Here is a 15,819-nt window from a genome sequence, read left to right as displayed (position 1 = left end):
AGGAACTACACGGGGAGTTTATTAGTTGTAAGGAAGAAAGACAGACAATTATAAGTCCTTCTGCAGAAGCCTCCTGCAGTTCAAGTATACCAGTACTTACAATGCTTGCCTATGATGTCAGCTACGTGGGGAGGCTGAGGGAATAGGATGTCAGGTTTGAGGAAAGAACAGAACAGAATACAGTAACAAAAACCTTCCTGTATTAGCTATTCAGAGTTGTATAAAAATCTATCCCATAATATAACCTGCTTTTCTAAAACATAATTCTTTTTTAAATTTATTTATTTATTATATGAGTACACTGTAACTGTCTTCATACACACCAAAAGAGGGCATCATCGCTCCTCAGCCTTTTGGTTAAGATCAAGTGTAAAAGAGGGCATCAGATCTCATTACAGATGGTTGTGAGCCACTATGTTGTTGATGGAATTTGAACTCAGGACCTCTGGAAGAGCAGTCAGTGAACCACTGAGCCATCTCTCCAGCCCCCAACCCCGTTCTGTTTTTAAAGACATTATTAATTATGTTCACGAGAGAACACATCAACTTACATCCTCAGAAACAGAAGGACCTCAGAGTGCCTGTAGGAACATGTGCACACTCCTTCCTTTTTTGTTCTCTATTTAAAGGGTTGGTAACAAAGTAAAAAAACAAGAATTTTCTGTCCCAGTGATCTCTTTAATAAAGGAGAGTTAAAAATCTCAATCTTTATTCTGAAATCTGAATACTTCTCTCCAGAAACTTTCCGATCATGTAGTTACTACTCTCAATCTTAAGTGCTTACCAACCAAGTCCGTCTGAGCTTCCAGAGGGAAAGACTACTGCTTGTTGATCCCTGCCACAGCAACAAAGTACAAACTCTGATGCAAGTCCAGATAGGAAAGAGGGCAGTTTTTAAGAGTGAAGAACAGTCACAGCCCTCTCCTAAAGGACTGGAAAATGACGAATGGCTAGAACACACAAGAAACTACACTGGTCACAACAGCAGTGTGAAATAGAGACAAATTATATGGTTTAACAGGTGGCCTCTAGCTCTATTTCTATAGACTATTTAAAAATACTTTTATTTGTATTATTTTATGTGTATACATGTCTGTGTGGGTACCCAGAGAGTCCGGAGGACAGTATAGGATCCCCTGGAGCTGGAGTCACAGGTGGCTGTGTGCTGCCCATGTGGGTGCTAGGACACAACTCTGGGTCCTCTGGAAGAGCAGCAAGCACTCCTAACTACTGTGTCATCTCTCCAGCCCTCTACAGACTTTCTGATTGCACTATGTTAAAAAAAATGTAAAGGGGTTGGGGATTTAGCTCAGTGGTAGAGCGCTTGCTTAGCAAGCGCAAGGCCCTGGGTTCGGTCCCCAGCTCCAGAAAAAAATAAAAAAGAAAAAAAAAAGGAACTATAACTTAAATAAAAGGAACTTAAGGAACTTATAAAAGGAACTTAAACTATAAATACAGTACTATTGTCCAATCTATTGACTTTATTCACTGCTATACTTTAAAGAAAATAAAAATAAAAATTGCTGTCACATTTCTTTAGTCCCTTTTGAACTAGGAGCACTGTATGAGTCAGAGTTTCGTGTAGCCTAGGCTGACCTTGAACTCAAAATGTCTATACAGCTGAGAATGACCTTGACTGTCTTTTCTTTCCTCTCCTCCCTCCCTCTGTACCCCTTCCCCCTCCCTTTTAAACAGGGTCTCACTATATAGCTCCGGCTGCTCTGGAACTCACTATGTAGATCAAATTGGCCTTAAACTCAGAAATGCCTTTGCCTTTGTCTCCTGAGACCTGGTATTCCAGATATTTTTATTTTTTTCTTTTTTATTTATTTTTTTTTTCCAGAGCTGAGGCCCGAACCCAGGGCCTTGCGCTTGCTAGGCAAGCGCTCTACCACTGAGCTAAATCCCCAACCCCAATATTTTTATTTTTGCTACTAAAACTGCCAATAAGTACTATTTTAAGTATTTTGGTGGTTAAAAAAAATGGCAACTTCTAGATTTACAAATATCAAGTGAAATTAATCTAAATATTGACAAATGAGATATATACATTCTTTTATATCTCAAACAAATATGTCTGTTTATATGTATGGAGTCTGTATGTGGTGAGATCAAACACTGAACCTCTCACAGGCTAGGCAAGTGCACTATCTTAGGTCCAACGAAAATTTCTGGAGCCCTTCTATGCGTCTTAGATTTTCACAACACTTCTGCACAAGGCTACTGTGTGCCTTCCTTTTACAAAAATTACAGCCTTTAGAGTTATCATCATGGGGCTGGAGAGATGGCTCAGTGGTTAAGAGCACTGACTGCTCTTCCAAAGGTCCTGTCCTGAGTTCAAATCCCAGCAACCACATGGTGGCTCACAACCATCTGTAATGAGATCTGATGCCCTCTTCTGGTGTGTCTGAACAGCTACAGTGTACTTATATATAATAAATAAATAAATTTTTAGAGTTATCATCAATAAAGCCAACGGTGTTTCTACAGAACAGAATAAATAGCCGTCCCTGATTCAGGTTTCTCACTTTGCATTGAAACTCTGTTAAAGTTCTCTCATTACTGTTAGAGGCGACCTACTACACTGCCACGTTAGCCTGGAACTCCTAGGCAGCCCTCCAAGCAGCCCTCCCTCCTCCACCTCCTAAGTGCTAGAACCACAGGCGCCTGCCTGGCTAAACCTAGCCTGTGGTTTTAAGTCTGTCTCTGCTTGCCCGTTTGTCTAATTCTGGCATTTCATTGAAACATTTCCCAGTTCCCAACTGTCTACCCCTCATCAGTCTACCAACAATATAAATGTCCTTCCCCTCCACATTCTTCCACACCCTTCGTTTTCTAACTCAGCCTTTTGGGCTCCCACCTACCTCCCAGCTCCCACTGAGTCATACTAGTGGGAAGGAGTGCCATCTAGCCACAGCTCACCTACCTATTCTCATGACCCACTTTGCACAAACAAAGCCATTCTACGCTTCAAACAGGTACAAGCACTAACAAGCCACAATGAGTTCTGTCACCTCCTCACATGGCTTTTCTCATCCAAAAATCATTATGTACATCCAAAAATCCTCTGTACTTTTACATCTCAATCATCCCTTTAGGATGATTCAATCTTACCACAACCTAAAGACCCCCAGAGCTACCACAGCTCTCACTGCCTCCACTAACAACTTCTGTGCTACAATCTGTATTAAGCCACTACTACATTCATGTAATATACATACTTACCATGTATGAGTCTACATGGACACATGTATTTGTGAACCAGGTATTTGTGAACAAGTGACTAACAATTCAAACCTTCTAATTTTGTATGAATGGAGCACCTCTAGCACTACCTGACTAGATGTCTCTGTGCCCAGGCACAGCATCACTGCCAGGGAAACAATTTCCATCTCCCAATGCTTCTCCAACGCTTCTTTTCTTAAGATTCACTTATTTATACATGTGTGGTGTGTATTTCATCTGAATGTGTATGTATGTGCACCATGAGCATGCATTGCACATGAAGGCCAGAAGAGTGTGTTGGATCTCCTGGAACTGGAGTTACATGTGATTGCCAGCTGCCACGTGGGTTCTGGAAATTGAACGTAAGTCCTCTCTCTAAAAGAGCAGCCAGTGCTCTTAACTCAACCATCTCTCCAGCCCCCCAAAACTTTTAAGAGTGAGTGAGTTTCTGGATGTAAGGCCCAGTACTGCCCTAGGAGAGGTATTACTGCAAACTGAATAGCAGGCAACTGCTGAAGCAATAAAAAAATAAAATGCAGACATCAAAATGCCTCAGTGGGGTCCAGCACCTGCTGCCATATTTGACAAGCTAAATTCAACGCCCCCCACAGGACTAGCACAGAGAATTGACTTCTACAAGCTGTCCTCTGACTTCCGCATGTGGATACATCCTCATGCACATATACATAAATAATAACAACTAAAAAATAATAAGTCAGGTGTGGTGGCAGACACTTTTAATCTCAACACTTGAGAGGTAGAGACAAGTGGATCTCTGTGAGTTCAAGGCCAGCCTGGTCTACAGAGTGAGTTCCAGGGCAGACAGGGCTATCCAGAGAAATCCTATCTCGAAAAACAAAAATGAATTGTAAAAATCAATGTATCCAATCTGTTCTTAGTAAAATTCTAGAGTTGACCGCTTACTCTTCTCTGCTCTCTTGCCCTCTTTGTCTCTGTCCCTTCTCTCCCCATGCCCCCTTTGCCTCCGCCTGCCCATGGCCGGCCTTTACTTATCCCCCCTTCTACTGTTCTCTCATTAAACCTTTCCACATTGGAAAAAGAAAAATCAGGGGTTGGGGATTTAGCTCAGTGGTAGAGCGCTTGCCTAGGAAGTGCAAGGCCCTGGGTTCCGTCCCCAGATCCAGAAAAAAAAAAAAAAAAAAAAAAAAGAACCAAAAGGAAAAAGAAAAATCTAAGGTTGAAATCTCACATAAAAAAGTAGAGTGTGACACTACAAGTGGTTTCAAAATCTCCTGTGATTTCCTGGCACCAGCTAGGTCTTTTCTTATAGATAACCATACAAGCTCATCCTACTGACAGCGCTCATTTAGGAGATACAGGCAAGACAGCTTCAGAGTAAGAACCTTCAGCCTGATCCTAAAACCTGGAAAGAGGTTGAGAAGGGGAGACTGGAGCTTGAGTTCAAACACATGACAATGGTTTAAACACGGCTACAAAGAAACCCCACGTAAAACCTCTAGGCCTCACACCTCAGGAGACCTTCCAGGGAAGTGGACACACCAGTAAGCTGCTACACTTTTAACTCCACACGGAACTCTGGGTCCTTCCAATTACAGTTGCTTTGGAAGAACCAAGCCTGTTTTAGTTTTGTTTTGGGTTTTTTTTTGTTTTGGTTTGGTTTTTTTGGGTTTTTTGTTTGTTTGTTTGTTTGTTTGTTTTTTTGTTGTTGGTTTTTTTTTTTTTTGTTTTTTGGGTTTTTTTTGAGACAGAGTTTCTCTGTGTATCTCTGACTGTCCTGGAACTCACTCTGTAGAGCAGGCTGACCTTGAACTCAGAGATCTGCCTGTCTCTGCCTCCTGAGTATTGGGGTTAAGTGTGCCATCATGGCTGGCTCTAAAGGAAATTGTCTCAGCTTGCTTTCTAGATGAGGGAGGATATGAGTAAATAAATAAAATCACACACTCTGGAAAGTGGGAACTGATGCAAATGACTTTAACCGAGTCAGCCAGACCCTTGGGCCGCTGTCTTGTTGTCCATGCCTTCAAGCATCAGTAAGATTGCTCAGCTGTCATTCTTACTCCTGCCAGTGTCCCCTTTACAGTAGGCCTCCCCTGTTGCAAATGTCTGGCCCAGATCTGACTTCTCCTTTGTTCTTAAGTAGAGGATTGAACGTAGGGCTTGGCCCTCTCTCTTCTTTGACACTTCGGTTTGTCTTGTCTTATTTAATGTTTTTCATATTATTTTTATCTAGTATGTAAGACTAAAATTCGTATGTAGGCATTCCTGCAAATAATTATCAAATAAAAATAGGACTCTGCACAAAGAGATGGTTCTTTGTTCAGACTTGTATGTTCTTCCAGTGCTTTTTAGCTTGAGGGAAACAGTTCACGGAGTGTCTGTGTGGAGCTAGACTTCTTGGAGAGAAGATCTGTTATGTTCTCAGTTTTTGTTGTTTTGTTTTTGATGCATGATATACGTTGATAAACATAAAACTCTCATTCCCTCTGTATTCTGACACAATTCTTTGCTGTCAGCTTGGTGTCCTAAAAAATTCTACTCAGGGCTGGAGAGATGGCTCAGCGGTTAAGAGCACTGACTGCTCTTCCAGAGTCCTGAGTTCAAATCCCAGCAACCACATGGTGGCTCACAACCATCTGTAATGAGATGTGATGCTCTCTACAGTGTACTTATATATAATAAACTTAAAAAGAAATTCTACTCAGTTCTAATGCTGCCTACTTAAAGACTAAACTGAAAGTCCCTGAGATTGCTTACTTTAGACGTACAAGTGGGATTTTTAGTCAAACACTGGAAAGAGGCTTCTCACCAACGCCCTCGAGTTTACTTGGTCACTGGAGAATATTACACTCATGGTCCTGCAAATGAGGAGAGGCAGGAGGAAGAGTAGGAAGCGCCTGTGCCCCATGACCTCAGCCTGTGCCCCATGACCTCAGCCTGTGCCCCATGACCTCAGCCTGTGCCCTATGACCTCGGCTGGCCTGACGTTTTTAAGAAAACTATGCTGGGTTTTTATGCAGAAGACATTCATGTTCTTTGTCCCATATCTACAACCATCTTGTCTTGGTTTTTGTTTCATTTGGTCTCACTGGAGCCCAGACTGGCCTGGAACTCACTCTGTAGCCTAGCCTCCCAAATTCTGGGATTACATGTGTTAGCCACCAGGACCAGCTACATTCTTTAAAAAAAAAAAAAAAAAAGAGTGTGTGTGCACGCATATGCATACATGAAGAAATTCAAATTTCTTCACCATTTAACTCATTAGTCCAAAGGGTGGTTCGAGCTGCCTGAACAGTAGCAGGCTCCTATCAAACTACACTTCTGTGCCAGACATTTCCAACAGGTGAGGACTACTGCAAAGGGGACACTGACAGTAGTAAGACAACTAGGAGGCCAGAGCATGGCACCAAATGCTCTGTAGCTGAAGTTACAAGCACACTCATGTGGAGGCCAGAGTTGACATTAGGTGTCTTCAATTACTCTACACCTCATCTTTTGTAAGAGGGTTTCTCACAGAACATGGCAGTCACTGGTCCACTAGGCAAGCTAGCTACTGACCTCTGCGGGATCTGACCATCTCCACTCCTACTATTTTGGGGTTACAAACACACCTGATCACACCCAGCCTTGTCCCCACCCCCGTTCCCAGACAGGCACTCTCTATGTAGCCTTGGCTGTCCTGGAACTCACTATGTAGACCAGGTCAGTCTCAAACTCACAGTCACTTGCCTCTGCCAGCCAAGTGCTATGATTAAAGATGTGCACCACAGGGGTTGGAGAGATGGCTCAGTGGTTAAGAGCACTGACTGTTCTTCCAGAGGTCCTGAGTTCAAATCCCAGCAACCACATGGTGGCTCACAACCATCTGTAATGGGATCCAATGCCCTCTTCTGGTGTGTCTGAGGACAGTGTACTCACAAACATAAAATAATAAATAAATCTTAAAAAAAAAAAAAAAAAAGATGTGCACCACAACCAGCCCAGCTTTTTATACTATTTTAAGACTTATTTATGTATTTCACCTGTGTATGTCTGTACATGTGTACAGTGGCAGCAGAGGCCAGAGGAGAGCATCAGATCCCCTAGAACTGGAGTTACAGATGGTGTGAGCCACCTTATAGGTGCTGGGACCCCAAACACAGGACTTCTGGGAGAGCAGTCAGTGCTCCAGCCCAAGTCATCTCTCTAGGCCATGCCCAGCCTTTTTAAGGAGATGCTGGGGATCCAGGCTCAGGTCCTCATGCTTTAGTGCCAGACACTTTATCAACTGAGCAATCTCTTAAGTCTTTAAGGGTAGTTTTTTTTAAAAAGATTTATTTTTGTATGAGTACAGTGTTGCTGTCTTCTGACACACCAGAAGAGGGCATCAGATCCCATTACAGATGGTTGTAAGCTACCATGTGGTTGCTGGGATTTGAACTCAGGACCTCTGGAAGGGCAGTCAGTGCCCTTAACCATCTCTCTCTGTCTAGCCCCCTTAAGAGTAGATTTTGATTCATAGGTACTAGTGTCACAGAAAGAATGTCTCTAGAAACAGAAAATATATACTTCATTCACTTTGGGCAAACATCCTGTAAGGTAAACTGTATTGGTAAGCTGTTATGTCTTGTTTGAGCTCATTGAGAACCTAGTTCTGGAAGCAAGGTTGCCTCCCACCCCCATTTCAGACCCAAATATGTTTGTCTCACAGTGTTCACCAAGGCCTATATTTTTGGAGATGGATTAGCCCCCATAATTCTGCAACAGGAAAGAAGAGTAGCAAGATTGCCCAAAAGTAAAATTATTGTGCCCTCAAGAATAGGTAAAGGTGAACCATTTCCAACAGAGGTTGCTATCACTTATCCATGATATAAGTGCCTGTCTTTGGAAACAGAATCCACAAGTTCAGCCTGCCATGGGATGCCCATTTGTGGAGAGAAAGCTCAATAAGGAACTACACAGCTAGCTGGCTGCCTTGAAGGACTTTCTCCAGTCGATTTCCTCTGGACATTCATAAGCCCCTGAACCCACAACTGTACCTTGCTGCTGTTATTTTACTTGGAAACCTCACCCTACGGGACACTGCTCTGGTGGGACTCTCTCTAACCTCAACTCCAGTCAACGGGGGCTTCCCCAGTCAGATTTTTTTCCTTAGCTTTATTTTTATTTTATGTGTAGGGGTATTTTGCATGTATGTTTGTGAACCATGTGTGTGCCTGGTGCCCTCAAGGGTCAGAAGAAGACATTATTAGATCATCTGGAACTTGAGTTGCAGATGGTTGTGAGCCGCCATATCAGTGCTGGGAACTGAACCCAGGTCCACTGGAAGAGCAATTGCTCATAACCACTCAGGCATCTCTCCAGAGCCCAGTTAATTTCTACTAGATGCTTTAAGCATCCAATGTAAAGATGACTTACTATCAACTATCAATGTATCTGTCACTATTTATTCTTTACTATCAACTATCAATGTATCTGTCACTATTTATTCTTTTACTTTGGCTTGCTATATGCCTAACTCACTCAGTCACAGCCCAATTTATGGCAACTGTAGATCACTCCCCAGACTGTACAGAATACATCCTTAGCCACAGAACAGGGTGTCCTCCTAGATAAGTGGTTCTCAACACGTGGGGTGTGGCCCAGGGTCACATATCTTGCATATTAGATATTCATGATTCATAACAGTAGCAGAATTAGTTATGAAATAGCAGTGAAAATAACTTTATAGTTGGCAGTCACCACAACATGAGAACTGGATTAAAGGGTCACGGCATCAGGAAGGTTGAGAACCACTGGCCTAAATAGTGGGTATAAGCACTATTAATGAATCTGGAGCAGTTTAATATCTTTTTAGATGGAAAACAACGTGCTTTAAAGTGATCCTTCGAAGTTTTCTACAATAAATGCTGGTTATACTCAAAAGTGTCTTAGATTTATGTCAGTTTATACTTGAAGAACCACTCTTCACCCTTGTCAGTTTTCTAAAGTCTGTAGTGATTTGAGACACTGAACTCTAGGAAAAGATAGACAAGACATCAAATAGAGATGGTAATGCCACATGAACTCCCTTGTCTGATTCCCAGGCAGAACACAGGATTCTCCCAGACCACACAAGGCATACAAGGCATAAGAACCAGAGAAGGATAAATGCTATCCCTTCAGATTCTGGCAAAACCATTTCCGTTGGATTTAAGATAATGAGGCTAAGCCTGTTGGCAGTTCATGCCTATAACCCCTGTACTAGTGAGGTCTGTAAGCTTGAGGACAACCTACACTTCCTAACAAATTCCCCACATGGGAAATAGTAAGATATTGTCTCAAAAGAACAAATATGGGGATAACCATTTTTTGTTTGTTTTTTGAGACAAGGTCTCACTAAGTTGGCCTAAAACTTGCTATGTAGACAAGACATGAACTACCAGTGAATGTCTAAAAGAACTGAATTATCTTAAACTCATTCATTCCTTCAGTAAATATTCCAGTGCCTACCTTGTGCAGGAAATAGAAAAGAACATACAAATCCTCCTCCAGCCAAAGCTGGAAACAGACACTCATACAGTGGTGGGGTTAGTTAATGCCTAGGCCAGAGAACAGTATGAGTGGAGCAAACACCACACTGGGGAGGACCTTGTTGGACCTTCTGAGTGGAAGTATAACTCCCTAGAGAATCTTTTAAGTATGTTGCAGGATCTGGGCTTGGGAGGAAGGGAACAAACCTAGGGCTTTAATTATGCTAGGCAAGTGCATATGTGATATCTTTAAAGATGGCTCTGCCTAGGCTAGCCATGATAGTTCACACCTTTAATCCCAACATTCAGGAGGCAGAGGCAGGCAGATCTCTGTGAATTCGAACAGTGAGTACCAGGACAGCCAGGGCTACCCAGAAAAACCCTGTCTTGAATACACACACACACACACACACACACACACACACACACACACACACACACACACACACGATGGCTCTGCTTGCTTCATGGGTAATGGAGAAAAGTAGACAATGGAGACTATTGCAGAAGCTTAGGACATAACAAACTTCACTTTGAACCTTTGGCAAAAGTTGGGATTGACACAACCACGTTAGAGACTTTAAGCAGAAGTATTTCTCAATTTAATAAAAAAAAAAAAAAAGCCAAACAAAAATAAAAACAGGACTTCATTAAAACTGTAACTATTGCAAAGTAGTGGTGGCACACACCTTTAATCCCAGCACTTGGGAGGCAGAGGGAGGCAGATCTCTGTGAGTTCAAGGCTAGCCAAGTCTACAAGAGTGAGTTCCAGAACAGCCAAGGTTACACAAAGAAATCCTGTTTTGAAAAAAAAGCAAAAAACAAAAAACAAAAAATAACCATTAATGTCAACTCTGTTATTTAAATAGTTGGTTAATAAAGTACTGCTAATTCTATGGTTAACAAGGGTATTTGTTGGGGTTGGGGATTTAGCTTAGTGGTAGAGCGCTTGCCTAGCAAGCTCAAGGCCCTGGGTTTGGTCCCCAGCTCCGAAAAAAAGAAAAGAAAAAAACAAAACAAAAACAAAAACAAAAAAAAAAAAAACAAGGGTATTTGTTAAGCATAATATAATAAACCTAACTAAAGAGAAGCTTGTTTGTTTTGTTTTTTGAAAAACAGTCTCTCAAATTAGTAGCCCTGGCTGTCCTGGAACTTGCTAAGTAGACCAAGCTGGCCTCAAACTCAGAGATCCACCAGCCCTGCCTCCTGAGTGCTTGGAGGAAAGGTGTCAAATCTGAACATGAAAAATTATGACCTGAAGACTAGGTTTCATGTGAGTGCACTTTTAAAGACTTTAGGAATATGCTTTGTGATAACAGTAATTCACTTTTGATCTGATTTGAATGGTATCTGATAATTAAGCCGTGGCATGAATATCATTTAAAATACTTTGTCACTCTTAAGATTTTATAAACAGCCTGAGTTCCTTCATCTTTGCACTAAGCAGAAAGCAGTTAGTAGCATGATGCCTACATGGATGAGAACGGGCCAAGAAAATACCCTTTTCACGGTAGCAGTACAGCAAGATGGCTGAACTGACACAACTTGGAAACCAGTTACCATTTCAGAGCACCAGTGAATGAAGTGGCCCTGCCTGGCTCAGGGAGGACAGGGGCAGGAATACAAAGTAACAGAGTGACACAGAAGAATAGACTTGAAATCCACCATACCAGAATGGATGGATGTTCCTTTCTCTTTGCCTCCCCAACCACCAACCACCTTAAGGCAATTGAAAACTACATGTTTAAATAAGCATATTAAAAACTCAAGGCACGGGGCTGGGGAGATGGCTCAGCAGTTAAGAGCACTGACTGCTCTTCCAGAGGTCCTGAGTTCAATTCCTAGCAACCACATGGTGGCTCACAATCATCTGTAATAAGATCTGATGCCCTCTTCTGGTGTGTCTGAAGACAGCTACAGTGTATTCTATTCATAAGACAAATAATTCTTTAAAAAAGAAAATAAAAAAGAAAGAAAAACCTCAAATCACAACTTTTGTCTAATACCAGAGGAATAGATAATAAATGTGTCAGATCTATTTTAAAATAGTCTCTGACATACACTTACATACCATTTAATTATTTAATTTTAAAATCTTTGTGTGGCATGTGTGTTTTAAGATAGTACCTCACTATGGAGCCTAGACTTGCCCAGAACTCATTAGATAAGCCAAATTGGCCTTGAACCTGTGGTGCTCTCCTCCCCCCTGATTGCCAGGATTACAAGTGTATGCCCTAAATCTAGGATTTAAAGTGCTACAGCTAGGCTAAAGGCTGACAAGTATTTACATTAACTCTCAAAAAGTAGGGCCTGTGAGACTGCTCAGCAGGGAAGGCATTTGCCTCAAAGCCTGACTACCAAAGTTCAATCCCCAGAACCCACATGGTCAGAGAGAACAAACTCCCACAAGCTGTCTTCAGATCCACACAGACACAAATAAACAAATGTAAGAAATAAATGTAAAAAGTAAAGCTTAGGCTGCGCGGTAGTGTGCACCTTTAGTCTTAGCACTTGGGAGATATGCAGGCATATCTGAGTTCATGGCCAGCCTGGTCTACAGAATGAGTTCCAGGATACCAAGACAGCCAGGACTGCACACCATTTTTGAAAAACTGAAGAAAAAAAAAAGGGATTTACCTATCAAACACTAGCCATTAAAATAACTGAAATCCTTTATTTCAATTAAGTATAACTATACTTTAACATTTCAAAATTTGAGAGAAAATGTATACAAAGGCTGAGGAGCTCACTTGCTCTGATACAAAGCATCACATAAACTAAGCAGGGTGGGACAAACCAGTAATCCCAGCTCTGAAGAGGTACAGCTGGAGGGTCAAAAGTTCAAGGTCACTATAGGACCACCTCACAGGCAGCCTAGCAAATAGTATTTACTTTAAATGAGAAAAGGGTAAGAGAAGGGAGCGAGAAAAGAGGGAAAAGATATACATGGTATGGTTTGTTTGGTTGTTTGGTTGGGCTTTTCCAAGACAGGGTTTCTCTGTGTAACAATGCTGGCTGTCCTGGAACTCACTGCAGACCAGGCTGGCCTTATACTCAGAGATCTGCCTGCCTCTGCCTCCCGAGTACTGGGAATAGAGCTGTGTACCACCACCACCTGGCTATAGTTTGCTTTCTTAAGAGTAGATGGCCTAAAGCTATGGTGACAACCTTCCCCCCTTTTCATTCTGTACTGTAGATTGAACCCAAGTCCTCACCTGTTAGGCAAGTGCCCTATCACTAAGCTACATGCTCTAGTCCTTGAATATTTTTGATTAACAGTCCTCCTGCTTCAGACTATTGAGTAATGGCTCCCAGATGTGTGCCTTCAGCATGGTCAGCACTGCCCTCCCTCAAAGGCTAAGGCTTTCTCGGATGACTTGCTCCCTATGGTCAGAAAACCCACACAGAGCTGTACCATTCTCTAGCTGGCTTTCATTACTACATGACACACTTTTTCTAACACATTTTAAACTGCTGCATATTCCTAAATAATACTGTTAAAGTTGAATATAAATGTCCTAAGGGTGCCACTGAATCTTACATTCGTATAGCATTTCCACTCAGTCTCAGACAATAATGCTATACCATCCATTCCTATATTGAACACCAAATCCAAATATCTACCTTTTTAACAAATTGAGTTTTAAAAAAGCATCAGATTTTTAGAAAATACAATTAAGGGGGTCACCTGCTCACTTTCCCTAATTTTGCCCTAAATGTATCGGCACCAACCATGCCTTCCTTTATGGTCAAAGAACCTGTAAGATATCATTACAAATAAGACCTAAAATTCATAACTGAAAATAAAAAGACAAACTATGCTTCATGAAGCTTAGCTCCAAATTCTGACTAAAGAGTTCTCCCAAAAACTGTTCCAGCTCCATGGATCAACAGTCCATAGCAGTTGTCTTCTCTCACCCCACCCCTTTTTGAGGCCAGCGGACTTGGGGCTGGAGTGGTTAAAAGCAGAGGACCCGAGTTCTGTCTTCAGCACCCAAGTCCGGTGGCTCAAACCACCTGTAACTCTAGCTCCAAGGGATCTGACTCCCTCTGTCTGGGCCCTAAGAGCACACCCTACCCCAACAGCCCCCCCCCACTTAGTTTTCTTAATGTGTGCACTTTCCTCCCTAGGAATGTATCACAGTGACCTATAGAGGATACTCAAAGATATAATGTAGTTTAAAGTGCTTCAGATCAGCAATGGCAAAGCATAAACTAATGAACCTCTCTTTTTAATTTAGTCCCCATGACTGACTCATGTAACTTGCAGTAAGCTCAGAAATCGCTACTGTGCTGTATTCCTATCAGCCAGCAAAAATCGTTGTTTTGGTTGTTCTGTTTTCTTTACCCAGAAAAAAATGAAATCTATCTCTAAAGAGCATTGGTGTGCGTGTTCTGAAGTCCTATAATGCCTGCTCTTATCAAAATAACTACTACAGAACTATGGAATGGCTAACAAAAAGTGAAAATTAAGACTTTGGGGGTAACAATCGCTTCAGTCCCTCCCTAGTTAAGTATCGCTCATTAACTTGAAGGAGTTAGTTCAACGCTAAGCACAAGTATGGCCAAAAAAAAAATTATATATATATATATATACATATATATATATATATATATATACACACACACACATACCCACACACATATACATATACATACACATATACATATGTGTATGTATATATATATATATATTAAATTTTTGAAAAACCCGCTATCTTAAACTCTTTCTCTCCCTGTTGCTGGAGACTGAACCCAGATCTTTATGCATGCTAGAGTTCTCCTGCTGAGCTACTCAAGCAACCCAACGCTCTCTCTCAATGCCCATGCACGGTAGCAGTGAAGGCGGCAAGTGAAAAAAAAAAAAAATTCCAGAAACCTGACCTTGCTCACAAGTCGACTACTTCTGCACTCCTCCTCCCCCTAGTGTCCCCGCCAGCCGGTTCCCGCAGTCCCAAGTGCTCAGTCTGCCTGTTCTAACATCTGCCTGGCAATGAGTGACTGACAGGCGACTGGAGGGTCCGACAGGAGGTGGCCGGAGAAATACTGAGGCCCAAGACTCGAGAAGGCGGAGGGAGGCGACAGCTTTCGCAGCGAGAGGGTCGGGCGTTAGAAACTGAAGGGGTCAAGGCCTGCGAGGAGCAGAGGGACAGGGCAGGGAAGAGCGGAAGGGCTGGCAAGCTTGGAGGGGGACACCGGGGCTGAGAGGCCCGGCAGGGTGCGGACTCACGTTCTCCCACCAGCAGGATCCGCACGTCTTTCTTCATGTCGGAGGCTCGCAGGGGCCGCACTCGGCCCGCACGCATGGAGCGCACGCCTCACGCCGGGAGCGCCCAGCCCGTGGCGCCGCTCTCCCCGCGCTACTGCCGCCTCCTGCCAGCCTCTCAGGCCTCTGCGCCGGAATCTCGGCCGCCAGGACCTGCGGCACCGACTCCTCCGCTGACGCTCCGCTTCGGAGCCGGGGCAAGCCAGCTCCGCCTCCTCCGGCTCCGCGGACGCGGGCGGCGGCGGCGAGGACGACGGCGTGCGGCGAGGGACAAGCGCTTTCGGAACGTCAACGCTCTCATGTATGGAACAGCGCCCCTGCAGGCAGACTGACGGTAACGCAAAACCCGGAAGGATCTCCCGCCGCACTCAGGACACTGCCAGAGGATGTAAGTGGCAGATTTCTTAGATCCCATTTGTTTTACAGAACAAGAACAGAACAGTTCCTTATCCAAGGTCACACAGCAGGAGCTTGGTGGTGAATCGGAGATCTCTTCACTAAACAGCAAGGTCCAGGAGGGCAAGTGACCTGCCTACCTGGTTTTCAGCTGTGTTCACACTGTTGCACTTACCTCTCAAAAATATTGAACAAAGTCACTGGCTCCCAGGGTGGGTACACTTCCCAGAGCCCATCACCTGTTTTTTCTTCTTCTTCTTCTTCTTCTTCTTCTTCTTCTTCTTCTTCTTCTTCTTCTTCTTCTTCTTCTTCTTCTTCTTCTTCTTCTTCTTCTTCATGTACTATTTTGTATATTTGTCTATGACATGTGCATTTGAGTATGCATGGTGAGGTCAGAGGACAGTCCTGAAGAACTGCTACTTGGCTGGGCATTATGGCACAAGCCTTTAGTTCTGGCACTGA

At 43.0% G+C, this 15,819-nt stretch overlaps 1 protein-coding gene across 18 annotated transcripts in view; it reads right to left on the bottom strand.

Moving 5' to 3' along the window:
• Rhot1 (ras homolog family member T1) overlaps window positions 1-15,165 on the bottom strand; it is a 63,769-nt gene extending 48,604 nt beyond the window's left edge. For 12 of the 18 annotated variants that reach the window (XR_015630608.1, XR_015630609.1, XR_015630610.1 and 9 more), the window contains exon 1: window positions 14,926-15,165. Coding sequence is in view for 8 of the 18 variants with exons in the window: in XM_087572031.1 (XP_087428157.1) it covers window positions 14,926-15,001 (76 nt within the window). In the remaining 10 variants the exon portion in view is untranslated. The remainder of the gene's footprint in view (window positions 1-14,925) is intronic. The other 6 variants (NM_001440125.1, NM_001440127.1, NM_001440129.1 and 3 more) reach the window with 1 other exon arrangement.
• Window positions 15,166-15,819: the final 654 nt, after the last annotated feature.

Source organism: Rattus norvegicus, chromosome 10, assembly GCF_021556685.1.
Source record: "Rattus norvegicus strain SHRSP/BbbUtx chromosome 10, alternate assembly SHRSP_T2T, whole genome shotgun sequence".
Classification (NCBI taxonomy): Eukaryota; Metazoa; Chordata; class Mammalia; order Rodentia; family Muridae; genus Rattus; species Rattus norvegicus.
Note: the sequence above shows the minus strand (reverse complement) of the source record. Positions and strands in the feature narration are given on the sequence as shown.